Consider the following 26213-nt stretch of genomic DNA (forward strand, 5'->3'; position numbering starts at 1 on the left):
TATTATCATTTTTTATTGCATATGCATAATGGAACGACATACATATGTATAAATATATATTATTATATTCAACATGCGAAATCACAAATGTTTTTTTTTCTCGTTTATAATTACATTTAATAAATTAAAAGTACACATACATATATATATATATTTGTAAAATATTAAAAACAAAAAATTCATTACGCATATCTTGTATAAATATTCATCAGAGTTATGTGTACATCAACTCTAGTAATATCGAAAATCGTGTATTATTTATCGCCGGGGGAGGAAAATGTTTCAAACTCACTGGTTTTGAGTGCCATTAACTTTTATTTTTAATAAAAGTTAACATTAAAAATAAGAGCTGACAATTTAAAGAATCCATTTTTATAGCAAAAGTATAAATAGTATTCAAATATGTTTATATTTTAAAAACATTATATTGTTCAGTTGCAAGGAAGAAAGTTTTCCACTTGGTTCCTAAGTTTGTTAGCCCAGCGACGATAGCACCATTGCCTGCAGTTCCCAGCTCCGCTCAGTTGCCACTGGTGGCCTCCACCTGGCCAGCTGCTGCTCCAGCGCTGTCCAGGCAGCGCAGCTTCTGGTACATGTGGATGTAGTGGGCCTGCAGCTGCTTCTGGTAGCCCAGCACCTTGTCCTTCTCGGCGCTCCACTGACGCTTCTCCAGCTCGAGATTCAGGCGAAAGTCGTCCAGTTTCTGGCGCAGCTTGGCTATATCCTCCGCATACGTGGTGGACTCCTCGATGAGCGTGTCCAGCGTTTGCTGCGTACCCTGTCCCTGGTCCAATTGCAATCGCTGCACCAGCACATCCAACTTGGGCAGCTCCTGGGCACAGCTTGGTGCTACGTGTGCTGCTGGTGGTGCCACTTGTGCTGCTGGCGGAGCTACTGCTGTTGGGGATGCGGATCTTGTTGTGTACTTTCGTGTCTTCTGGCAGATCTCGTTCAGGTTGTCCAGCTGCTGCTTGAGGCGAGTGTATCGGCCGCAGGGCTCCTCGCCGTACTCATGGGCAATGGCCAGATCGGAGAGCTCCTTGCGCAACTTGGCCAGCTCGCTGGTCAGCGCTCCAATCACCTGATCCTTCAGCGTGATGATCTTCTGCAGTTGCTGCTGGTCGGGCTGATGTTGTTGCTTCAGTTGCTGTTGTTGCTGCTGCTGTTGCTGCTGCTGCAGTTGCTGATGCTGTTGCTGTTGATGTTGCTGCTGCTGCTGTCGTTGCTGCTGTTGCTGCTGCTGATGTTGCTGCAACTCTGGCTGCTGTTGCTGCTGCTCCTCCTTCGCCTGCTGCTTTGGTTGACTTTGGCTTGTGTTTGTGTCACAGGACTTGCTGCTGCTGCTGTTGCTGTTGCTGCTGCTCCTGTTGCTGCTGTGCTTCAGGCTGACAATCGCATGATCCTTCATGTTGATTTCCAGCTGCAAAAATGTAAATAATTAATAAATTTTTACTTATTAACTATTAATTATTAACATACATGCGCCTCCTTGAGCTGCGTCTTGAGTAAAGCTATTTCCCCGTTGCGCTCGCAGACGCGCCACTCGCTGTCCTCCAGCTGGTGACGCAGTGCGTCCACCTGCTGCTGCAGCCCCTGGCTGGAGTCCCTGGCCAAATCGAGCTGCTGCTGCAGCCGGTTGACCTGCTCCGATTGGCGCAGCTTGTGCTGCTTCAGCTGGAACTGCTGCAGTCCGAGTAGCTGCTCCATCTTGCGCAGCTTCAGCTGGCACTCCCGCTGCTGACCCTCGTAGAAGAGCCGCAAACGCTGCGTCTCGTGCTCCCAGTACACCTCCTTGTCCTAAACGAAAGTACACATGTGGCAATATAGGAAAGGGTATTAAAAACATGACTTCCATGGGCGGGCGACTGCCTGCTTAACCTTTTGAACTTGGAAAATTACTTTCTCATTGTGCTCCATGGCCTGTCGCAGGTACGAGAGCTCCGAGTCGCGATCCTTCAGCGCCGCCTCCAGTTCCGAGATCCCAGAATCCGACGGTGAGGGCGTCAGGTCGCTGCTGCCGACCACAGTGCCGCTGCTCTTGCTGTCCAATCAATTGGTAAGCAGATATTAGATGTGAGACTTAAAGATACTGCATATAGCCAACCTGCTGGCTCCATCGGGTCTGTCGTGGCTGCCCGTGCTCAGGAGGTCAAGGGTCAGGGAGTCCTCGTTACTGGAGCGCTGCAGCAGGCGATGATTGCGACGTCGAGCGGCCAAGTGTCGTAGATCAGTGGTACCTTTAAGGTTAAGTATTTGAGTTATTTATATATTTAATTATTTTGAGTAGTTTCTATATCTATTTCTCTCTTTAATTCTAGCCCAGTTTAAGTCTTGTCCAGTTTAACTTAACTTCACGTAGATAATTTATAATTTATGGCTTGCAAATGGCCCCAATGTCAAGTGAGTATTTAATCTAGATAGAGCGGAATGTTAACTGCTACTCACTGCCAAATTTCTGGGCCGATGCGGTGGGCAGCGGGGCAAGTGACGGCGTCGATCCGTAGCCGTACCGCTCGGCCGCCACGCCCCCCGCCTGCCCGCCATCCGTCGACAGCTGCAGCGCCTGATGTTGTTGCTGCTGCTGCTGCTGCTGTTGATGTTGCTGTTGATGCTGCTGCTGCTGCTGATGCTGTTGGTGTTGCAGCTGCAACTGTTGCTGCTGCTGCTGCTGTTGTTGCAACTGCAGCTGCTGCTGGTGCTGCTGCTGCTGCTGGCAGGCGATGCGGTAGTCCGGCTCAAACGGAATGGGCTTGAAGGCAATGGGTCGCAGAAAGTTGCCGCTGGTCTGGGAAAGGCAAATCGATTAGTTGGAAACCCAAACTCAAATGGGGTCAAAGTGTTGGTGAAGCATAATTAATTAGTACTTTTATTTTCAGTGTAGCTGCGAGCCTCACCTGTTCCGCCTCGCCCATTTGTTGCTGTTGCTGCTGGCGACTTCCGCCGGCAATGGGCGTGGTGCGCCTCTGCTGCTGCTGCTGCTGCTGCTGCTGCGGCAATGTTGCTGGCAGAGATTGCATTGCCTCCTCCTCGGCCGCGCCCCCTCTGCCATCGCCGCCCCCGCCGCCCACACAACTGCGACTCAGCTCGAACATTTGCCGTATGTTCTGGAACTTGCTGCGCATCTGCAGGCCCATGCCCATGCCCACACCAATGCCCACACCCTCGTCATCCAAGTTGCTGTGACTCCCGAACTTCTGGCTCAGACGGCGCTGCTCCTGGCGCGACTTCAATGTGCCCGTGTGGAAACCCTGCGCGTGTCCTTGCCCCTGCGCCTGGCCAAACTGCAGCAGCGGCGAGCCCAGCGAGGATTGGCCCATGCTGGGAGTGCTGCGCAGTGCCAGTGGTGCATTATTCTCCAGCGAGACGCTGCGCTTGTGGCCACGCTTGCCCGACGGCAGACTGAGATTGGAGCACCCACTGCCCCCCAGCACAGGCGGTGTGCCGGGCGGCGGGACGACGGCGTGAGCCGGCATGGCCATGTGCGTGGCAGCCGACATCCTGATCCCGAAGAGATCCCTGAAAAGCATACAAATGGAACACAGGTTAGTGGGGATTAGATAGTTACTCTAAAACTGAAAATATTCCATTGGATCTCATTTCCTCTTCTACTTCACGCTCTAAGCGGGGTTTCCACTTGTCTAGGTCACCTTTCGACCAGTCGCTCTCCTATTTAGCTTGGAGATCTTAAGAGTTCTCACATCGCCACTCGTTTCCTTAACCGATCGGTGACCTTGCCTCATTGACAGTTTCGAGCATGCAAGCCAATTAATAAGACAAAAGCGAAATGGGCGAATGAATAAATTAATGGTGTCCAATTTATCAGCTAATGATGCTGACCAAATAGAGCTAACTATAGGAAAGAATCATAAAATCATATCTTTAGAATTTGGTCTGCTTATTTTGGAAATCTTCTCCAAAATCCCTTGATTAGATTTTATGAGCTTTCTTAAAAATAAAGAAGATTTTCCATTATTTGCAATGCATTTTGCAACTCTTTGTTGAAGATTCTACTGTTTTCTTTTCACAGTCTTCCAGACCTTTCCCCGGCTTCTTCTCGATTCTTCTCACATACTACAAGGCTATTTTTAAAACTCCTTTCCTAATGACAACCTCCTAAATGTGGACATTATTTTAAATTAGTTTTGAAAACGGCTGTAAACACGTTTGAATGCATGTAGCTATCGCCCGCTTCCTTCTGCTAGAATTTCGTGCTCTTTCTTCTCGGTCTTTCTAGCTAGCTCTTTCACTCGTTCTCGATTCTTCTGAAAGCAGCGGGCATATTCCCTGGGGCTATATTTTCTGGGTTCGTTCCATTTTCGCACGCTACTCGCTAGCGGTTCGAGTGCTTTTTTGGTGGTCCACGATGGCCAAGGAGACGGAGATGGCGATGGCTATGGCGATGGAGTGATGGTGATGGAGACCCCCCTGGAAAAAAACCAGCTGCCATTAGTGGCTCTTCGATTTGTGTGCTGGCCAAGCCCAAGACTTGCATTCATAAAGTCGATTCTAACGGTCTGAGCCGTTTGGCTCACTGGCACTTTCTCATTTCTTGTCGCACGACCCATATTTTAACAACAATTTCCATCTGTCCAACTGGCCAACTCGTTCAGGCCAAGATCGCGACTCACTTGTAAGGTTCTGCAGCAACTGGTTTTCTGTATTTTCCACAGATGCCTGCCACTCAGTTTCGTATATATATGTATGTGCATATCTCCTATCAGATTTCCTCAAAAAAAAAAGAAGAGATTGGGGCTAAGGTTAAGGTCAGCGAAATGTGTCCCCTTTTGAGGGCAGAGGCTTCGCTCCTTATTTATGGCAGGGGATTTTCGCAAACTGTTGGCTGTTATTTTGAAGTGCGACTTCGTGGGACATGCAGTGAATTACGGCCAACTAAGTTTACACATCTTTGGGTTGAGGGTTGAAGGTTCGCACGTTTCGAAATCACTCAAATGTTTTGCAAACACCGCTGGAATTTGCTTAAAATGTGAGTAACAACTAAGGTTACAAGTCATTAGATATTTTAGTGGCTATTTAACTTGACAAGGTGAAAGATATATTTTCAAAAAACCTTTACCAATCTAACTCGTTCACATACAAGATTTCATTTCCACGAATAATTCGCTTTAATGAATCCATGAGCTAGAATCAGAAGACCTCAATGGATCCATTAAACTTCCCGCGATCATTACAAGTTTCCTGCTTCCCGGAATCGCAGACTGTTGCCATTGTCAGTTGTATGTTAGTTGTTTTATCAGTGTAAGAACAGGTTCCATTGCTCCAGTTATCGGCAGATAAGTGCTGTTTGTACAATGGCCAAGCAACGACATCGGTTTCCCATGGAGCAACAGTAAGTGCATACATATGATGGCATTTCCTTGGCGGCAAGTATCTCTCACTACATTTCCACGCCGACTAACTGTTAAACACTTGTATTAAGTCGAAACGGTTAGCTAACTGTCAATCAAGCGATCGCTAACCATTGAAGCTCATCGGCAGCAGGTAGTGTATCTGTATCTGTATCTGTATCTATGCCCGTGCATGTATCTGTATCGAATATGACCACGTATACGCAGTGCACTCGGAGTCATTCTAATAGCATGTCATTCTTCTAATATATCTTAAGGCTTAGAACATAGATTAGTTTCAATATTAACTATTTTTAAATTTTTACTAGCAACTTACTGATTTCAGCAGTTACATGGTAAAAAGATTTATAGATTCCCCTTTAACTGCTACTTTTGTGCCCGCAGCTGTTGCTTGCGTGCCATTGTTTCGTTTTTGTATCTTGTGTGACCATTGTGTGTCTGGGCTTTGTATCTATTGGCTTGTTAAATGGCCAGCAATTTGCGGAGGGCGGGGGGCTTTGGGCCCTGCTGCAACCGGGCTGGAAATCTTAGACTCAAACAAAAGCCGCCGCCAATCGGCGACAATTTCCAACGGCAAGACGACGTCGTTAAACTGCCAATGTAATTTATTTACTTCGCCTTGCGAAATACACGTCGAAACATTCACAAATCACATTAGCAGCCAACTGTTAGATTGCCTGCGAAATGTATCTGCAACAAAAAACAAAAAAAATTGTATTCTGACAGGGTGCGGAGAAATACGAAAAAATTATGGCCAAAACCCAAAAGCCAGAAGAAACCCGTTTTCGCGGCCAGTTCTTGATGGTCAGTTAGTTTGGAAGTTATTTTGTGTTATTTTTGTTTTATTGTCTCTTCATGCTTTTTTTTTTGTTTTTTGAAAGTTTCTATGAATGAAAGTCTTTAGAAGTTGGACCGGATCATAATAGCAGAGATCCGCATATCGATTCGCCATCGATATTCTTCGCCGGCCGAAAGGCAAGTATCTTGACCCTACTCGAGCTTGGCCACGCGGCGTATGAGTAATGTGCGTTGCAAGGGGGAAGTCGCCATCCCAAATCGAAGACCGACATCCATAGCCAAAAACCAAAATCCAAAGGCAAAACCAAAACCGAAACCGAATCCGCCAACGAACTGGTCAAACTTGGCCAGTCCGAGATTAGCCAATGCTTTTTCCCACGCTCGCCAGTTCGCAGTTTTATGCATACTGAGTGCTAACTACCTTCGGTTCAAATATATCGCATATACGTATATTTGTTTATATACACGTAGGTACAGTGGCCAAAAGTGCAGCCAAGTTGAATGCACTCGGCGATAAGATAGCGTTTCGAGTGGCTGAAATAGTGTCACTGGTGGGCATTACAATCGATATTGTTTACCAAGTTCCCCAAATGATCAGTTTTTGGGTCATTGGGCAACTTAGATGGAAAGTCTTTCCGGAAGACACAGGAATTTCATTTACTTGCTAAGAATCTTATCAGCATGGAGCTATGTTATCTAGTTTAAAAAATAACCAGAATTTTAAACAAAGTAGTAAGTTTACTAGAACCAAGTGACGCAGTGCACTTGCTCTAGAACTCATGAATCATCTGCATCACTTTTTGATCATTTTCAGCCCACTGTGCAATGCCATTTGAGCTGTGTTTTTGTTTACTTTTCGCTTGGCAATTTTTTTCCTGGCATTTTGCTGGCTTTTTGCATTCGCTCGAGTATCTCAAAGTCCGGCGAAGTATGAGTATTCAGTGAAAATGCCGCCAAGCTGGGGTTATTTATTGTCGATTGTGAATTTTTAATTGAATTCATTTAGACAACAGCCGAGCGAGATAATTGCAATCGAAGCTGGAAACGGAATCGAAGTTGATAGTGGAAGGAGCTAAACTTGGGGACCTAGGGTTTTCAATACGTTGCGCAGTCGCAACAGCAAGACGATGCCGAAAACTGAAGACTGATATCTGAAAACCGAAAATAAATAAACAAAAAAAATTGTATAAGCGTGACGAAAGCCTAACTTAACTTTTCTTTTCTTCATCATCTTTTTTTTCCAGGCGGCTATTATTATAAAGTTTTTCATTTAGACGCAATCCAAGTGAGACCGATATGCATTTCAGGTTTTTCCTCCCCCCTCGCATTTCGATTTTTTAAGTCTTTTTCGATTGGGAAATTTCGGTTTTCTTTCGGCATCGCATCGTTCACTTTCGATTATTGCAAAAGGTCAGTCAGCGATGCATTTCGATTACGATATATTATTTAATATTTGTATTGTTCAGTTGACGGGGGGGTATGTTGCATGCAAACTGGATCCCCCCATGCCACCAAATCGAATTCGAAATTGAAATCGAAATTGAATTCAAAAATCCTACACCCAAAACGGCATTTCCATTAAAAAGCTTTTGTCTCTTGGTCACGGGTGTGGTCCACAAATAGAAATAATAGTGTATCCAATGACCTTGAGCCGTGCTTATGAGCAGGAAATTTCGGGCAAACAGCAAACGCAGCTCCGATCACGTAAATATACTTATCTATTGTACAACTCTTTTCCCCCGAGTTGACTCAACTTTTTTTTTATAGTGGGAAAACACTGTTCTAAGCTTCGTTCCCCCTTTTTGTTTTTATTATTATTTTTTTCTGCCACACCCCCGCCATTTATGAAGCCTAAACACTCGGTTCTTGTTGCCAATCCCCCGTAGAAAAATCCCATGAAGTACGTGCAGACAGAAAAAAGAGTACATAAAACTTACTTCCATAAATGTATGTTTATTATTCAAAATTTTACAAAATATAATTTATATATGCTTCCCTAACATTTCATCTAGCAAAACTTCTAAACCATGACAAATATGTAGTATATTATTTTCTTCAGCTTCAACAGCCACGATTTCTCTCCGTGTACTTCCGCTCCAAGTGAAAGGTGCAGTCGCGTTTCTGAGCTGAGAACATTTTGGCGAGGCTCCGGAGCCTGGTACCCGCCATTCCAGCACTTTTCGGATCTCAGGTTCCATTTCGATTCGCGTTGAGATTTGGCCCCCAGGGCAATTTTTTCCGCTGATGCTGCTGATGTTTTTGAAGTCTGTGATGTTTGGGATGCCTGTGATGTTTCAGTTTCAGATTCAGATGCTGCTGATTCGCACCCGGGAGCAACATGCTGAAGTAACGCCGCCGCCACACATCAATTGATATTTGTGAAATTTGTGTATCTGCCTGGGCTTTTTGTGTATTTGCTGTATTTTTTTTTTTACTCTTTTTTTTTTTTGCCAAATCAACACATCGGAGCGTGACGAAGCTTTGTTGTGCAGGAAAAAACATTTGGTTGTTTTAAATACACACTAAGTGAAAGAAGACATTGCTTTTCTAGCAGACCAACAGTTTTCTTCATTTCAAAGAAAGTCGTCGGTTTGATTATATTATTGCAAAAATGTTTTTATTTTTTATTTTTATAATGTTAGAACTATATAAGAGCTATATTGGACAGCTTTGTAATACTATGTAAAAAGATACATATTTTTGAATGCTTCTAACCCCCATTTTTCGCACTGTGCAGCTGCTCCGCAATCTTTGAATGTGGGAAAGTTCGCCCACGTTTTTTTTTTTTTTTTTTTACTTCTTTTTGGATTTTTATTGTGCGATCTTGGATCTAGGATCAGAGTCCGATCCAAACTGCCCAGTTGTGCTTGGCTGGATCAGTGAAAGCTCGCATGCGGCATGTGGCAAGTGGCATGTGGCATGACGACGACCACTTGGATGTGGAGCTGGAGCTGGAGCTGGAGCTGCTCTGCATTTGTAATTGCCCGGGTTGCTTTCTGGCCGGATATCGCAGGTTAATTGAGCGAAAAAAGCGCGAAAGGCAACAGCACAGTGTATGTATCATAAAAACCCGATTTGCATGTTTTTTCCATTGGCCAGTGGCCAAATGTGGTCAAAAGCCAAATAAACATGCTGGGCCGAAGTATTCACCTTAAATATATGTGTATTATGCGAGAATTTTGAAACATTACGCCAACGCCAGGGCAATAATTTAAGGTCAATTGGGCCTACAAAGCCGACTGTTTGCTATATATAGAGAAAGAGCTCCAAATAACCATTCTTCGAGTTAATTTTTTGTGTTATTTTTTCACGATATTTGGCAGCCCGCATTCACGGGCCATTCAAAAAACACTCGAAAGATCCAAAAACTTATAGATGGATAGTTGAATGGTTGGATGGATGGTCTTGGATTTGGATTTGTATTTGGACTTTTCGCTGTGGGTGTATTTGTGATATTTTTGTATGGTTTTGTTCATTTGTTCGTTGGTAGAAAGCAACGAGCGGAGCAGCAGTAACCCGTTTAAGTCTCATGAATAGTTATTCCAACATTAACCGTAACAAAAAATGCTCGGCAACAAAATTAAAAATACCTTTTGCCATGCAAGTTATTAATGAGTTATCTGCCTTGGTAATTGTTATTATTATTATTATTTTTTTTTTTTGCCTTTCTCGCTTTCAACTTATATGTATATATATTGTTTTTAAGAGGGGAAATGCAAAAACATGAATTAATGCAGCAAATGAATGGTGAGAAAATCCGTAAGCGAAGTGAGTAATTAAATGCAATGCGATAAGAAGTTCAACTTAATGAATGTGCAGTGAGTGAAAGAGTGAGGATTTACAGTTGGCTGGAAGAGGCAAACAAATGTTTAATAGCAGTTGGAATCTAATATAATTTATATTTCAGCTAATGAGTGAAGCAGAAACTGAATACACGCTTTATATTCAAATGAAGTACGCTGTTAACTCAGTGAATTTGTGTGAATAAACGCCAAATTGGTTGAGTTTTTGATAGAACAAGTCAAGATTGAATCTAAAACACACACTCGTACTTCTACTTTTGATGCCAATTTCGCGTTAACTGCCAATTAAGAAGCCATTAAGCGATCTATTGGCTAACTGTTGCATACAAAGTGGAAACTATTTGTTTGAATGCATAATGATTGCAACACGATTCAATCAAATGAATCACGATAGATAACTATGTGTAAAAGTGGCTATATAAAAAGCAGATTGCGCGGGCAATAAAACAACAGGAGAGTGACCTTTATGAGCAATATATATATTTGTATAACAAGGGTGTAAAATATTTCAATCGAAAAAGGTTAGGTTTATTTATCTATACTTTATGACATATATTACCTAATTGCGCATACATAATTACAAAAAAAAAAGAAAACAGCAAATAAAATGAATGTAACGCACATGTTGTTAAATCAATAGTTTTGACCCCATTCCTCAAGCAATTCGGCCCATCAATCATTGTCAAAAATCTGAAGTGTTGATTGAGGCCTTAATGGGACACTTTTAATTATTTGCAAAGAAGCGATCAGTGCAAATAGCCAAACTAAGATTGTACTTAAATTTCATTAAATCTTAACTGATTTGCCATTATTCTTATTAATTATTACATTTATCGATGCTCTCTTTCAGTTGGATTTCCTCGAAGAAATCGCGATTTTCTCAATGGCCCGCCGGCGTTGATGACCTGAATCTAAGTGGGCATAGTTGGCTATATGGCTATATGGCGTTGTGGCCACATTCGTGGCCCAGTCGCTCCGAGCCAGCTTCATCTCCAGCTCCATCTCCACTAAGCCACGTTATCTTCTTTCACTTGAGCTTCACCTACATTGGAAGGCCGAGTGGACGGCGGACGGTATCAAAAGTGATCATAAATCTTTATAACCTGTATGCGCTGGATTTTCACCAACTGGCTGCTTTTTTTTTACTTTTTTTTTTTTTTTGAGGGGGGGATGTGGTACTCTCTTCTGGGTTCTGCAAGATGTGTTTTTTCACGAAACTAAAAAGTGAATTTCTGCTCTTTAGCCTTCAGCCTCCCTCCTCCGCCGACAAACCCTCGTTTTTATGTTATTTTTTTTTTTTTAATTTTTTCTTTTTTTTTTGTTTTTCATTTTTTCCTGCCAGTTGACGTTTGTATGTTTTTTTTGTACATATATATTTTTTGCGCGCACTTGGCCTTAATTGCGCATGCGCGCGCACTTTCAATTCCTTTGGGGCTCGCAACAAAGAAAATGAAATAAGACAAAACACAACTAAACAAAATCGTGTGGCAAATTGTGGCCGGGCCAGAAATTAGATTTCAAGCGCGGCGATAATGATGCGGCAGAGTAATAATAATCATTTTTAAAGGGGCCTCGAGGAGGGGCCAAAACCAAACGAAAATTGCTCTCAACCCAAAAGCAGAATGCACGGTGAACAAAAAATCAGGTATTTATCAAATTATTTGGGTATTTTTATATGCAAATAGCACCAAGGATATTCAAAACTTAACAACTTATATGTGAAGTATATTCAAAAGATGGTTTTTTAGAAGGTATCTAGTTTATTGTTAGTGATAGTGTGCATTTCACTTGAATATTTATTAGAACCACTTTATTTTTCTGCACTTGACATTTCAAACATAAAATCGCTCAATTCCGTCTGAACGAATTAGAGGTTTTCCAGGTAAATAAAGCGATTTAAGGCCAAGTGCAACTGGCCAACCCAACCCAGTAAGCAACTCGGCCAGTTTGCTGACCATTATCCATTGCCCATTATCCATTCCGCCCGGTAGAACCCGCAGTTTCGGATAGGTCAAGTATATGCGGCACTTTATGGGCTTTACGAGTGTAAAAAAAAGGCAAAAGATTGAGAAGAGAAAAGAGCTCAAAGACAGATACTCGCTTATTTCTAGAGGCTGACCAGAGCATCTTTTTCATCTTTTTTTCATATATATAGATATATACGTATATATATCTACTTTTTTCACCAGTTTCGTATATATATATTTGCTGTAGTTTTTGTTTTTTGCCTGTGGGGCCAACAGGTTCGCTGGAAGTTGGCAAAAAAAAGTCAAACGGCTCAATAATCGAAGACGGCTCAGAGTTTTTGAGTCCGCGACTTCGAACTTCAGCTCTTTGAGTCCAGATAAATGAGGACAACAACAACAGCGACAACTTTAAAGAGGTTGTGTGCCTGTGTGTGTGTGTGTGAGCCAGCTGGGATAGGCACACTGAGCGAAAAGAGCATGCACTTCGAGTTTCTTTGTTCTGATCAAGCAAGGCAGATCAAATTCAATATCAACTTATTTAATATTAATATTAATATATATTTTTATATTAAACTATTTGAATCTTACAACTTCAAACATATTCTTTTGTTTTCTGTGTACTCCATTCGATTTAGACTCGAGTTGCAATGCCGAAACAAAAATCAGCGAAACAAAATAAACGGAAAATCAGCCAGCAACAACAAAAAAAAAATACAAAAATATTTTAAGCCCAACGAAAGAACAACAAATGAATGGAAATATTTGCTCACCTCTTCCTCCGGTTTTTAGTGCCTTGTAATTGCTGTTGACTCTTCAAATGTGTGTGTGTTTCTTGGATTTTTTTTTTTGTAAATTTTCTTGATTTTTTTGGGATATTTGTTTATTGCTTGCCCGCTCGATGTGGCTGCATTATATTTCAGCTGTTGCCGCTGCAAGCCAACGGAAAGCAGGCAATAATTCAAATTTGCACAATGAAATTGATTTTACAACGCGTAAAATTCCACAAATTATGCACGAAATGCGTTTTGAATTGCACTCAGCCACCACACTCGAAAAAAAAGGCTGCCATTCACCGTTCGCCACGAAGCGTAGCCCAAGCCCCCAAAAAAAACTAAACAAAAAAAAAAACCGTTGCACGCCTGCGCTTTTCAAAAATCTTCCCAGTTCGCTTCGAAACTTTCATCCGCACCGTTGGCTCTCCGTCGACGACTTTCGCGTTCCAGCGCTCAAAGCAAACTGAGCTGCGAAGCGCCAGAATTGGAAGCAGCGAATGGCGACTGCGACGCGACTGCGGTGCGCCGGCGATCAGAGATGAGAGCTTAGCTTTTTTCAAAAGCTCTTAAAAAAAAGAGGAAAGAGGCATCTTGGAAATACTTAAGCAGTGTTAGAGATACCACGTTAATTTGATTGCATATGGTTATGTGGTTAAGATTTAATTGGAAATTAAAGAATATAGCTTGCAGTTAAGATATTCATGCATATTCATATTCACTTTCATAAGGATATTTTCCAAAATATAATAAATATATGAGAAAGATTTTATCTTTTAGCTATTTACTTGTATTACTTATAATTATACTAATTATGTTTCTATTGGTGTTATGAAGTACAGTCAGCACTGATTGCTTGCAAATCAGATTGGCAATCATTGTCGCCGTTCTTTCCGGTTTGCTGGCGTTGCCACAGCGCTGCAATTAAGCGGCTAATTCTGATTTTGGATACCGATTCGGATCCAGACTTGCTATCCATACATATGTATAAGCATATATATTCGAGGCAACCGCAGTAGACCAAGTCGCAGTCGCCGCCTAGGCTAATTTTCCTCAATTTTGTGGCTTTTCGCATATAGGTTCATTGCTTACATTCATAGATACACGGCGAGAAAATCGTATTACTTACAAATAAATCTGAAAAATATTTAATAGTATTGTAATATTTACAATAATTTGTTAGTTTCTTCAATGTAATATATTTGAACCTTTAGATATTTCAGGAGGAAGCATGTATTACTGTGGATTTTTTAAAGGCCAATTTCCTCTGTGTAAAACTTACTTAGCTACCTGTTGCACACACACATACACACACACACAAATTCTAGTAATGGCCGTCCGCAAATTGACCCATAAAATTGTAACGTTGCTTGAGCCAAGATAGTTTAGCTGTCCATATATCACTGCAGATACACGACACTGGCCTACAAAAGAGCACTTTGATAATTCCCCCAGATGTGCAGTGTGTTCAGAATCTGAACTTAAGATGGTACTTAGCCGACTTAGGTGATCATCTTCGTTTTGTATAAAAACTCAGCTTCAAAGGTCCAAACCTACGCACCCACCTACTAGTTCTCAGTGGCCTGTTGACCAGTGCTATCTCTGGTTGAGAAGTCTGGAACTCGGTGAATCGGCAGTTGTATCCGCGAACGCATAAATAACCATCCGTGGCTGTATGTTCGCTGTTGTCCAGTGGTACACCTTCATCGTGTCGATCGAGGTGGCGATCAGATTCCGATTCTCCGATTTGCATGCCAAGCAGCCGGGAACATCGCTGGCTAGCTACGACTATATGCATCCGAGGCATGCGATTCGATTTGATATCCGATCGCCGGCGATGGCCACAAGGTTATCCCCTCCCACGGACCATGGACATCATTAGCTCATTCGTCACGATCGCAATCGGCCCTAGAACCTAGAACGGTGGAGTACTCGTAAGTGGAATCCATGGGTCATTTCGGGAATTGCATGGATCCAGCAATCGCAACAATCATTCAATTCATAATGAGCCACATGAAAAGTTTGGCATTCATACAGGTTCGTTTTCTCTTTGGGAAATTGCTTGTTTAGGAAACTCGGAAAAATCAGTGTTGAATCTGTGCAATTTTATTCGGAAAATACCTTGTTACATCCATACAACAAACATATTAGGCAAATCATAATGGATAGAATCATAATGATAGCCGTTTTAATCAAATTTATGCATTGGAAATATTTTGGCAGAATTGGAGCTATTCCTTTGATCATTTCCGTTCCACCTTGATTTCGAAGGTCTTGTAGGTGTATTCCTTGATGACTTTCAGGTTCTTGATGATGAACTCCTTGATGGCCTGCACGAACTCGGAGGCGGCCAGGATGAACTTCTTGAAGGCATCGATCACCTTGCCCTCGCCCTCCAGACGACCCTTGAACTTCTCCTCGGACACCTGGGTGATGAATCCCCGGAGTCCCAGTGTATTGGCCTGGACCACTGCAAACAGCTCGAAGGCTTCCTTGGGCAACTTGCCACGCACCTCAAAGTCACAGCCCAAGATCTCCTCCTTTTGGCCGGCCATCTCAACTAGGATTGAATTTGCCAAAAAGCAGGGTGTACACAAAACTCGGATTGACTTGATGGCAAAGTCTCAGCGCTCTGTGACCCTGACTTTGAACCTCCAGATCCGATCGTAAATTGCCTCCAATTATCGTGCACCACCCATAATCGCCACAAGAAATCAGCGGCAGCAGGTTACATTCCCAGCAAAAAACAAACAAACAAACCCTCTTGTAAACTTAGCGCAAGTTATTAGTTAAACAACAAAACAAAAATGGGTAAATAGCATAAAAACAAAAAGGGGGGAGAGAAAAAACATACAAAGTATAAACAAAAGTAAATATATAAATCACAAGGCGGTTTCAAGTCTTTGGCGTTTTGTGTGTGCATCCGAATCTTTGTATCTTTGTATCTTTGTATCTCAGCGGCTCCGTATCTCTGCTTTGCATCTCTAAAAGCGATCTATCTCGACTTTATTTTTCCTCGACTCCTCCACCAAAACGGGCACCTCCTGCCGTCTGCACATATGTACATTTATGTACATTTTTTCACAGAGTTGTCATGCGGATGATAAGAAATAATTAGAAATTATATAAATTGCTTAATTATAATAAGCTTGCGGCACGACAACAACACAGCAGCAGAACGAAGGAAAGTTGGCATCAGGCAAAAGCAACGAATGGCGCGATACCCTTTAATAGATACAACATATACGCAGCAATTTCCCAATTTATATATGCAAAGAAGTATCTTTTAAATAAATAGGCGACATATAAACAACGTAAGGTTTCAAAGCAATAGATTAAGTATTTAAGTTGTAAGCTTATTATTGAAAAAGTTGCAACACTCTAGTTAAATCAACGAAGCGTTTGTCTAGTTAATTGAAGCGCTAATCCCTGATTCTTAGAAGTTTATAACCATGGCTATCAATGGATTGGCAAAAGCGAAGGAGTTGACCACCATTTGAGGTGAGGTCGCAGTTGGAATTTGAATTGGAATCGCAGTCCATTGGATTTTGCAACAGTTGCCGGCACGTGACGTCAGGGCCGTGAGTTTTTCAGTTTTTCGCTTTCCCAGAAACTTGGCCCTCGGGCAATTATGGCCCATTATCCCGGGAGCGGAATGGCAATTATGGTGATGTAAGACATGGGCAGATATTGTGAGTTTAGCATATTATAACCACAGATAGCTGGAATGTACATATATGTTGTGTATGTGTATACATATATATTTAATGGATTTTCCTGTAAATAATCTGCGTGCGCATATCTGAGATTAGCTTAAGACACGTATAAATACATATAAAACGCTCGTACACACAGCTACATAAAAAAAAAGGTGGTACGTTAACATTTACAATAGATTCTTGTTTCATTATGTTTATCAACACGAGTTATTCGATTTGCAAAAAAAAAAATAGAACGGATATGGAGTACATATACGACGGAACGGAATCTTTACGTCCGGCAGATGCAGAGGGTGTCCAGAAGGAAGACGGCCGCATTGATGATCATCAGGGATCCGGCGCCGATGGCCTGGCGCTTCCTGTCCGTGTTCAGGAGTCCGCCGTGCCACTCATCGATCACCAGAGCTCCGGAGGCCACGAACAGCAGGCAGCCGATCAGCGAGAACAGGGCGTTCAGTCGCTTCTCCACCAGCGAGTTGAGCACATGGCCTGCCAAGGAATCAGGAATCAGTTGGTTAGCATATATCTAGGACATATCTATAGTTAGTTACTACTACTCACCGATCAGCAGAACGCCGCAGATGACGGTGTAGCCACCAACGGTGCCGGCCACAATCACCGGATGGAGGGACAAGTTTCCAACCGTCTCGTACAGCACAATGCAGGCGATGGCGATGGCCTGGAGGATGAAAGATCATAGGATATCATTAGCAGGTTTGTTAATCTTTATAGTAAGGAAATCTATAACTCAAAAGTTTTTTGAAGCTTTTTTGCTCTTATTCGAATAAAAATGGCCACAAAGCTAGAAGAATAATTTTTTTACGCAGCTAATTATAAATACCAACTATACCTATGACATTTTGACGGATTTGGAAAAATTAATTTTTGAAAGAATTTATGCATATTTTTTAAGGGATAAAAATTTGCAAAAAATGGCTGAAAAATTGAATTTCAATTTTTTAACTCAGTTCGATTGGGAATTTAAATACGATTTCAATGATATACCTCATTTCGTACTCAGACAATTATTTTTTAAATTATACCCAAAAAACTGGTTATTTTAGGGCGGAACTTTGGAAAAACGGTTTTGGACGGTTATGATTTTCATCATAACTTGGCCAAAAATGATCATAAACATAAATTAATAGCAGTTTTGAACAGCTAATAACCAATACTAACCATCCCTATAACTTTTTGGATAATTTTGGGAAAACGATTTTTGCGTCAATTTTCGCATTTTTTGTAAGGGGTAACATCATCAAAATTTGCAAAAAATGGCAAAAAAATAAAATTTCCATTTTTGAATACAGTTCGATTTAGAATTTAATTACAAATTCAACCATATATAACATTCCATATTCAGACAAGTACTTTTAAAGTTGTGGCAAAAAAACTGAATATTTTATGACTGAAATTCGCCTTTTCGCAAAATGCTATATTTACAAAAAGGACTTTCTTCATAACTTGGCTAAAAATGGTCCTATAGCTGAAAGAATAACTGTTTTGAGCAGCTAATTACCAATGCTAACCATCCCTATCACTTTTCGAAGGAACTAGAAAAATTAATTTTTCGGTCAATTTTCGCATTTTTTGCATTTGTAATCAAAATTAGCAAAAAAGGTCAAAAATTTAAAATTCTCAAATTTGAATGCAAATCAATTTGGGTTTAAAAAACAAACTTAACGAGGTATAACATTCCATACTTGGACAATTATTTCCAATTTTATAGACAAAATACTGATTATTATTAACCAAAATCTGGGAATCCCAAGATTCGAAACTTAGAAGCTATTTTAACACAAATGGATTTATGGTTGATACATTTATTATTTTCTGCACATGTTTGAAGCTTCCACAAATGAATGTAACCCTTGGCACAATTTAAGTTTGAATTTTATTAAATTTTATTAGTGCTAGGAAGCCAACACAACGAAAATGTCGCCCACGAAGATGGCGCCATTGGCCAGACTCAAAATCCCGGAGGCCAGCAGCACCTCCCTCTCCTCCTGCGACTTGCAGTAGCCCAGCCACTGGGCCAGGATAATGGTGCCAGCGGCCCCGAAGAGGAAGAAGCCACCGATCGAGAAGAGGATATCGAGGCGCTTGTCCACCGCAGTGCCGCTCACATGACCTGAAAACATATCCACCTCATAAACGGAAGCCAGATTGGATGCACCCGGTGATTTACCTGTTGCTATCACAAAGCAGGTGATTAGATAGCCCATCAAGGTGCCATGGACCAACAACGCCTGCCGTATGAAAGTCAGGTCCGAAATGCTCTCGATCAGGATAATGCTCGTCACGATGAAGACCTGCGAGTTAAGGACTCGATGCTCAAAATCTTGAGATGGACAAGTTCACAGACGGACAAACTCACGGACAAACTTACGGACAAACTAACGGACACATAAAACGGACAGACAGACAAGCTGAAAAGTCAAAAGTTGGGATAGATCTTCTAGAGAGTTGCATTCCATAGAGGAATCACTAAATGTAGTAGAAAGGAGCTCACTGTGTTTATACCAGAATATAAAAACTTTCACCTAAAAGTTATAGGTAGTTAGCGAACACTCTTCTTCAATTCTGCCTCTATCCTATCAAACCAAAATTAATCACTTTTGGCCAACACCAAAAGCTGTCGGAAAAGGCGGGCTGATAATTTTAACCACGTCGTGTGCTTAATGGCCTTAATTTCAGACCATATGCTTCTGCTTTTTCATTCTGTTTTTGGCTGTCTGCTGAAAAAAAAAACGCGGAAGTTCCGCAGTAAAAGTCCAGCCATTTTTGCATCAAACAGGTCAAGTGGAAATATAAATTTTAGATCTTTAAATTTACAAAAAATTAAACCCACAACAGTGTAAAGATTACTTGTAAACCGATTAAACCGATAAACTTTTGCTTTGCTGAAATTCGCATCGATCTTCAATCGAAGTCATAAATAAACTGCATAATTTAATGGGCTTGTCACATTTTGAGCCACCAGAAGCCACTCACTTCACATTTATCGCCATGGAAATGGGCGGGTGAAAAGTCGCGGAATTAGAATGCGAACCCATCCACCCATTCACTTATCAAATGTGAAAATTATTCCGATATTGCCGGGCGACAGATATGGGGTTTTATGGCGATAAATTGACGGGCCATCGAGTGGCAATACAGGCGGACAATGTGACAATGTGACAGTGGGCCATCGCTAAGTGCGACACACCCGCGGGCAATCAATCAATTAGGCGGGTGGCGTTCGCTAATTGGGTTCACCAGGATGCAGGAGGACCAAGCCCTGTGGACATTGTAATGCAGTAAGGCCACGACTAATGGGTCATTAGGTCATTAGGGTTCCGGGATGGTAAAGCTAAAGTAAACAAATGGCACATCCACATCCATCGAATATAATTTGTTTATAGAACTGCGGATTACATACATATATGTTTGTATATATTTCAGTGGGGGGCCACCGCTTCCTGTGTCAATAATTACCGCTTGTTGTTGTCATTCGCCATTTATTTCTGAAGCCAATATTTATCTATATGTATGTTTATGTGCGGCCTCTTTGTTGTTTAATTGTCACGCCCAAAATAAAAAAAAATCGGAAATGGGCAAAATAAACCCGAAAACGACATTAACACCAAAAATAATGGCGAAATCGCATTAACTACGCATTTATTTGGGGAGCGGCATTGTTCGTGTGCCATTAGCATTGGGCAAATGCTGAACAAACTATTTATGCGTAATTGATTAATAGACTGTTTTATGTTATTTTAGCCATTCAGTAAGCGAAATCTTAAAGTGGAGATAAATTGCTGGTTATTTGTCAATTTCACTTGATTAAAAACGAAGAAAACAGGCAATTTTCCAACTTTAAATTTACTTCTATATTAATATTAACCTTAAATAAAATATATTTAAGAGAGCTTTGGGCCAACCTTCTTTTTCTGCAAATCCTTTCGTGGTTTTTAGTATTTTAGTTTTCCACGAATTATCTGAACTATGAAATGTGCTTCCGTATGACTAAGACTTGTTTACTTCTGGGATGCCTGGTTTTATTATTTACAAACTATATTCGCAGCGAGTTTAATTTCGTAATTTGTTGCAAATGCCCCCGCAAAAATACGTACTTAAAAAATAGTCACACTCTGACAGAAACGAGCCACAAAAAAAAAAACAAAAAAAACACCAAAAGCCGTAGATCAATTTTATTTTCAATTGATATTGTTAGTATGGGCCATTCATTATATGCCCACCTGACATGCCATTGACTTTTTAAGGGGGTGTTGGTTGGTGGGGGGGGTTTGTTGGGGGAAAACGCACAAATCAATTAAATAAATTTTCGAGAGAACGGTGGAAATGGCAGAACAATAAAATAAACACAAAATGCGCCTCCCTGATTTGCAGTTAAAGCATTTATTAGCCCGTAAAAATATTTACGATCAAGTTGCCGGAGAAATTCGATGAAAGCAAACAATGGGTCGGTCGGTCGGTTGGTTGTTCTTATCTTTCGACCATTCTATTTGCACTCACAACGCGGAGACTTGGCGACAAATATTTGAGCAGTACGTACTATTTGCCCAATTGATGTTCACTCAGAGCAAAACGCTTAACAAAAGAAAAAAATTAAAAAAAAAAAAAAATAATAATAAAAAAAAACGAAGCTAATAAGAAGAAAATAGCAAAGATAATCAAGGAACAGCTAGAGACCAATTAACCATTCCGCCGGCATTTCATTGTTTACTCAATGCAACAATCGACCTTTCGGCGATGGCGCACATGGCGTATGCGTAATGCGTGCCAGATTTCTCAGCATTTTTTTTTCTTTTTTTTTTTTTTTTTTTTTTTTTTGGCCATGTGCACGATGATGTCAGCGTGGTAGCTGCTGTATCTGGCTGCACCGCAAAAAACTAGCCACTCTTTCCACCGGATGTTGATTGAATTGGAAAACATGTACCTTTCATTCGCAATTCCATACAATTGAATTTTAAATTGAGCCGCTTCTTTCGGTTACTTGCTCATTGGTTTTGAAAAAAAAAAAAAAAAAATTCAAAGGCTTGAATTGTTTTCGGTGTAGTTGGATTTTGACTGGTGAGTGCACTTGGCGAACGTGATTGCACGCCTGCTCCGATGGAGAGGCGGGTGTGGTCCGCCCAGATCGGATGGGTCGCTCGGAACGGATCGGAACGGACATGATCCGCATTATAATACACCACTTTGCGAGTATATCGAGTGGCCAAGCGGCAAGTGGGTCGCCAGTGCAGTGATGTAATCGGCGGAATAGCTGGCAGTTGACTCACTTGCCGGGATCCGAGCTCCAAGATCACTCAATAGCTCGCACATTGCCCAATGCTGATCACGAACAAAATACTATATGCCTCAAAAAAAAAAACACACCCATCCACTTGAGAGCAAGTGGTGAAAATAAGACTGCTCCTTGGCGACTTTAAATAAACAATGCTTTTGTGAATAAGATTTGAAGTTGAGGAAATTACAAGCTTGTTGATTCATATTTGCTAACACAGCGAAGCAAAACAATTCAATTCAATTGCAAAATAGCTATCAAAAGCACCACTTTTTGAGATACATTCGTAGGATTGATCGGTGTGCTGATAAGTTATTAAATAAGCAAACCCGAGTTGAGCCAGATGTCTCCGCAGAGCGAATATGTAAATATTTATAAATAAACAATCTTGCATTTGCAATCATCTGGTTTCAATAACAAATTACGAGTCACAGATAATTCTGCACAATATATATGCATATTTTACTATGCTCTCGTTTTCATTACCTACATATGGGCAATCATTTTAAATACAAAATATATGTATAATTATCTTTGGGCTCGTTCAATTAATTAAGTCTGCAAGTCAGCCATTGGCAATACAACTAATTATGATAAATTGGCTTATATGTATCTTTCTCCAAATCGATAACAAATTCCAGGTATTTCAAGCTGCGAATCTTTTTTGCTCTATATACATACTAGCTATATATTAGTCACTCCAGCTCTATCTACCGATTTGCTCTCTTCCAAGCTCACAGATTCGCACAAATGATGTCATATGCGGCTGGGATCAAAAATAAACCCAGGTTTATATGCGCTTTATTAAGACACAAATACAATAAATGGACAACTGACACACATATATCCCTTAAAAATGAAATAAAACCAATTTCGACATGCAAGTTGCTTTAACAATTTGCCATTCAATTACCCATCGTTTAAAAAAAAAAACGCACTTGGCAAAACGAAATTCTATTGAAAAGAATGATCTAAGTTGGGCTTTTGTTCACTTTCGTGGCACGTAATATGCCGCTGGGAACCCCGAAAATAAATTCAATTTGGGCGGCGGCGGGGTCATGACATCATTGAGCCAAGAGCACGCATTAATCCCAGACCTACGCACCCAAAAAAAAAAAAAAAAAACATGAAAAAAACGAAGAAACCTACTGTGAAATAAATAAAAACAGAAACAGTGAAGTCATAGTCATAGTGAGTGCTTTTGTTGTGGTCCAAAAAAACCGGTTGTTCCTCTGCCACAAAATACAAAAAAATAAAAAAACAAGAACAGAAACTCTAGAGACGCAACAGGAAATGGCTTGAAATCGGGGTTGGGGGAAAAGCAGACGCTCACAAAGAATAAAGACACACACATTCTATACAGTCGCGGCATTTTCAACTCCAATTCGCAGCTGCCACAAACTCAATTTGATTTTAATAACCATATTCATATATGTACAAGCGCTTGCCAGTTAGCCAAATGAATATAATAAATAAATGTTAGAAGTCAGAATTGAAAACTACAAGTTTTTAGTGAATATTTAAGTGCCTTGAGATTTGAAATTTACTCATAAAAACATTATATTATAAAAGCTCTCTTTTTTTTTTAAAATAATATGAAATATTTCAATATTTCTATCAATATTTTTATGGCACAGCAATTCAATTACTTTTTAAACAAAATCCACTTCAAATAGCTTTTGCAACATTACAAAGTTAATACTGCGTTGTTAACACTAAGATAATAAGGTGTCCTTCGGAGCTAGTCTAAATCCAATTACTCACCAGCTCGATGATCTTCAGCAAGAGGCGATTGTTGAACTCCATGGCGCTCGGTTGAGATTTCGCTTTCGTTGGCTTTTATGGAATGGAACTGGATCAGGTCGGCTGATGCGCTGGTTTTTGCTGGTGCGTGTTGATGCCACGGCGTACGCAAGTGAACTGGCCAACTGCTCTGCCGCCACTCGCTTTCAAAGCTCCAGTGGCGTCGACGTCGGCGGCGATGTCGGCGGCGGCAGCGGTAGCGGCGTCGGGCAGGCAAAGTTAATGCCCATGTTTTGTTTACCTTCGGAAAACGCAATTAGCTCGGATTTATGAGCACATCCGTCGACAGAAGAGGTTAAAGGATATTCTCGTATAGCATTACTCATAATTTAACCGCTTTGCAAGGACATTTTAACAATAGGATGGTTAAAAGAGAACTTTCCATATGATTGTACTTTGAATTCACACCTGCATATTGCCAAAGGAAAAATCCGATTTCATAAATTATCTTATAAGCTGTATATTCACAAGTCCTTATTTTAGAATCGAATCACTATAGACAGTCCGAAAGATCGACTTAGGAATTAAGTTAAAAAAAAAACAGAAGCAGAAATTAACTATATCGAGGCGCCCACATAGGCCAGTGCCCGCTCAGCCTCAAACGCGGCGACATATTGCGGCTCTAGGGTGCTGAGGGCCCGCTGGGTGAGCAGGGAGATGTTCTTCGCCTCGCCGTGATCCCGCTCGAAGGCGAGGTACTCCACCCAAACGCGCGGCTGTGTCTTGCCGAAGTAGCAGGCCATAAAGTCGTAGCACATGCGCCAGTATTTCAGGCTGGCCTGGTCCTGCAAGAGATAAAGTAAATTAGTTGCATGTCGCATTTGCGTGTCAAAGTAGCAAAGATATCAAAACATACGCAAGCTGCCGCACTGGACTCCAGCTGAACCATTTGGCGGTGCAGCGCCAGCGACATGGGCGGTAGAACGGCCAGCTTGGCGTACTCCTTCCGTGCTTCCTCGACGGACCGCTCCTGCCACAGATAGCGCAAGTAATCGGAGCGCAGCTCGCCAAACTCCGGCCACGCAGCCTTGCAGGCCAGGCCGTAGATCTCATCCAGCCGGCGTGCGCCCAAGCTGTCCTGCCGAGTGCGATAATACAGAATGACACTGCGCCACAGCGGCAACGCCTCACTGCCCATGCTCTTCTGGATCTTGTTGAATAGCTCATAGATCAATGGCTCACTGTCGCTTTGAATGTGCGTGGCCAGAAGAAGCTCGTGCATCTCCACCGAAGAATCGTTCTTCAGGGCTTCCGTGAGTATGGTGACAGCTGCCTCCCTTCCACTCGGAGCAGTGCAGAGCATCTTTCTCAGTGTGGCATAGTGTTTCACGCCCATCAACTGAGAGCGATGACCGGCCTGCAGGGCATCCGCTAGGCACTGTTGCTTTAGGATACGCTCCGTCTTGCCATCGCTATTGAGGGCCAGCATGGCATCCAAATACATATTCCACATTTCTGTCGTTTGCAGCTCCTCCACCGCCGATTTGTATACAGTCACGCAGAGTTGAATGCGTCGCTTGAGAGAGCGGCCATTTACGGAGCGGGATTTCTTGCTGGCCGGCTCTTCGTCACTGGTATCCAAGTCCTCTTCCTCCAGGTCGCCCAGATGAAAGCCGCGCAGCTCTCGCTGGGCAAGCAAATCCCACAAGCCCGGCTCCCGCGGAAACTTCTCCTGCATATCATCGATTATCATGCGCTGCAGCTTGCCCGTCAGCTCCTGATGATCCTCACAGCTTTCTAGAAGCTTAACGAAGTAGTCCAATTGGGTAATATTGGCCATGCTGTTGCGGTAGACCGCCTCCACGCGTTCCAGTTTGATGTCCTGTTCCGAGAGCGTGTTCTCGGCTAGATTGCGTTCGTTGTTGGCCAGGGCAGCCTCTTTCAGCATAATGTCAAAGAAGCACTTGTTAAGTGCCTCGGAATCCGGATGTCTCTGCAAACCGCGCAGCAGGATGTCCTTGACTCGATCGATGTTGAGCCGATTAAACTCGTACAGCCATAAGGCAGCGTCCACCCAAAGATCCGGCGAGTCGCCATGGTACTGCATTAAGAACAATGGATAAGTAATCAATGAAAGTGAGCAGAATGGCAAATACTAACCAGCAGCATCTTCTCGTATATGCCCGCCACCTCGACGGGATTTGACTTCTTGCTGAACTTGATCCAGTTGCTCCACAGCCGTCTGTCGTGGTTGAACTTGGCCAGGGCCTCTCTGTACAGGCGCATGATCCGCGTGGCTATGGAGGCCTTCAGACCGGTCAGTTTAACGTGCATCTTCTTCTCCTTGTCCACGATGGTCATGTGCATGTGCTTCTCGTACAGTATGAAGTCCAGGTAGTCGGTGATGCTCTGGTGGCTCTTGTTGATCTTCAGGAACAGGCGTTCCCGCCTGCTAACGATTTCTCTGCAAGAATACGGATGAAATGGGGGCACAGACTCCGAATTCGGTTGGATTTCTCACCTGACCTGATCCGCCGTGAATACGCTGTAGTTCTTCATCTGCTCGTACTCCGGCAGCAGGCGCTCCTGCATCTCAGCTATGAACTCGGCCATATTTGCTTAGTTTTCTTCTTAATCGTACTAAGTAATATTGTTTATTTCTTTAAAAACTAGCGCACGTGCAACGCAACGGCCGGTTATCGATTGTCCAATTTCTGGATAGTTATCGCTGACAGGGATGGTAAAAAGGGTAATTTA

General features: G+C 42.0%; 5 protein-coding genes across 6 annotated transcripts; all 5 read right to left on the bottom strand.

Annotated features, from left to right (window-relative positions):
• Window positions 1-93: 93 nt before the first annotated feature.
• Window positions 94-13192, bottom strand: LOC6725494 (mediator of RNA polymerase II transcription subunit 15). Of its 2 annotated transcripts, none has more exons than XM_039296901.2 (7): window positions 12705-13192; window positions 2895-3516; window positions 2446-2785; window positions 2105-2237; window positions 1879-2041; window positions 1480-1797; window positions 94-1420 (listed from the first exon to the last, which is right to left on the bottom strand). In XM_039296901.2, the coding sequence occupies exons 2-7, from the start codon at window positions 3495-3497 to the stop codon at window positions 521-523; spliced, it is 2457 nt and encodes an 818-aa protein (XP_039152835.1). In that variant the 5' UTR covers window positions 3498-3516; window positions 12705-13192; the 3' UTR covers window positions 94-520. The 2 variants fall into 2 exon arrangements, with proteins under 2 accessions (XP_039152835.1, XP_039152836.1); XM_039296902.2 differs by having other exon boundaries at window positions 95-1420; window positions 1900-2041; window positions 12705-13191.
• Window positions 13193-14791: 1599 nt separating this feature from the next.
• Window positions 14792-15832, bottom strand: LOC6725496 (acylphosphatase-1). Its single transcript, XM_002106474.4, has one exon. The coding sequence runs from the start codon at window positions 15257-15259 to the stop codon at window positions 14948-14950; it is 312 nt and encodes a 103-aa protein (XP_002106510.1). The 5' UTR covers window positions 15260-15832; the 3' UTR covers window positions 14792-14947.
• A 595-nt stretch (window positions 15833-16427) lies between these two features.
• On the bottom strand, window positions 16428-23662 carry LOC6725497. The gene is made up of 3 exons (XM_016172819.3): window positions 23478-23662; window positions 16985-17102; window positions 16428-16912 (listed from the first exon to the last, which is right to left on the bottom strand). The coding sequence occupies exons 1-3, from the start codon at window positions 23517-23519 to the stop codon at window positions 16695-16697; spliced, it is 378 nt and encodes a 125-aa protein (XP_016038622.2). The 5' UTR covers window positions 23520-23662; the 3' UTR covers window positions 16428-16694.
• On the bottom strand, window positions 18092-23469 carry LOC120284224. The gene is made up of 2 exons (XM_039296310.2): window positions 18612-23469; window positions 18092-18554 (listed from the first exon to the last, which is right to left on the bottom strand). The coding sequence occupies exons 1-2, from the start codon at window positions 18646-18648 to the stop codon at window positions 18337-18339; spliced, it is 255 nt and encodes an 84-aa protein (XP_039152244.1). The 5' UTR covers window positions 18649-23469; the 3' UTR covers window positions 18092-18336.
• Window positions 23663-23956: 294 nt separating the features above from the next.
• Window positions 23957-26194, bottom strand: LOC6725498 (U3 small nucleolar RNA-associated protein 6 homolog). Its single transcript, XM_016172818.3, has 4 exons — window positions 25978-26194; window positions 25617-25920; window positions 24373-25557; window positions 23957-24301 (listed from the first exon to the last, which is right to left on the bottom strand). The coding sequence occupies exons 1-4, from the start codon at window positions 26067-26069 to the stop codon at window positions 24074-24076; spliced, it is 1809 nt and encodes a 602-aa protein (XP_016038623.1). The 5' UTR covers window positions 26070-26194; the 3' UTR covers window positions 23957-24073.
• Between the last annotated feature and the right edge of the window lie 19 nt (window positions 26195-26213).

Source organism: Drosophila simulans, chromosome X (genome assembly GCF_016746395.2).
Source record: "Drosophila simulans strain w501 chromosome X, Prin_Dsim_3.1, whole genome shotgun sequence".
Lineage (NCBI taxonomy): Eukaryota > Metazoa > Arthropoda > Insecta > Diptera > Drosophilidae > Drosophila > Drosophila simulans.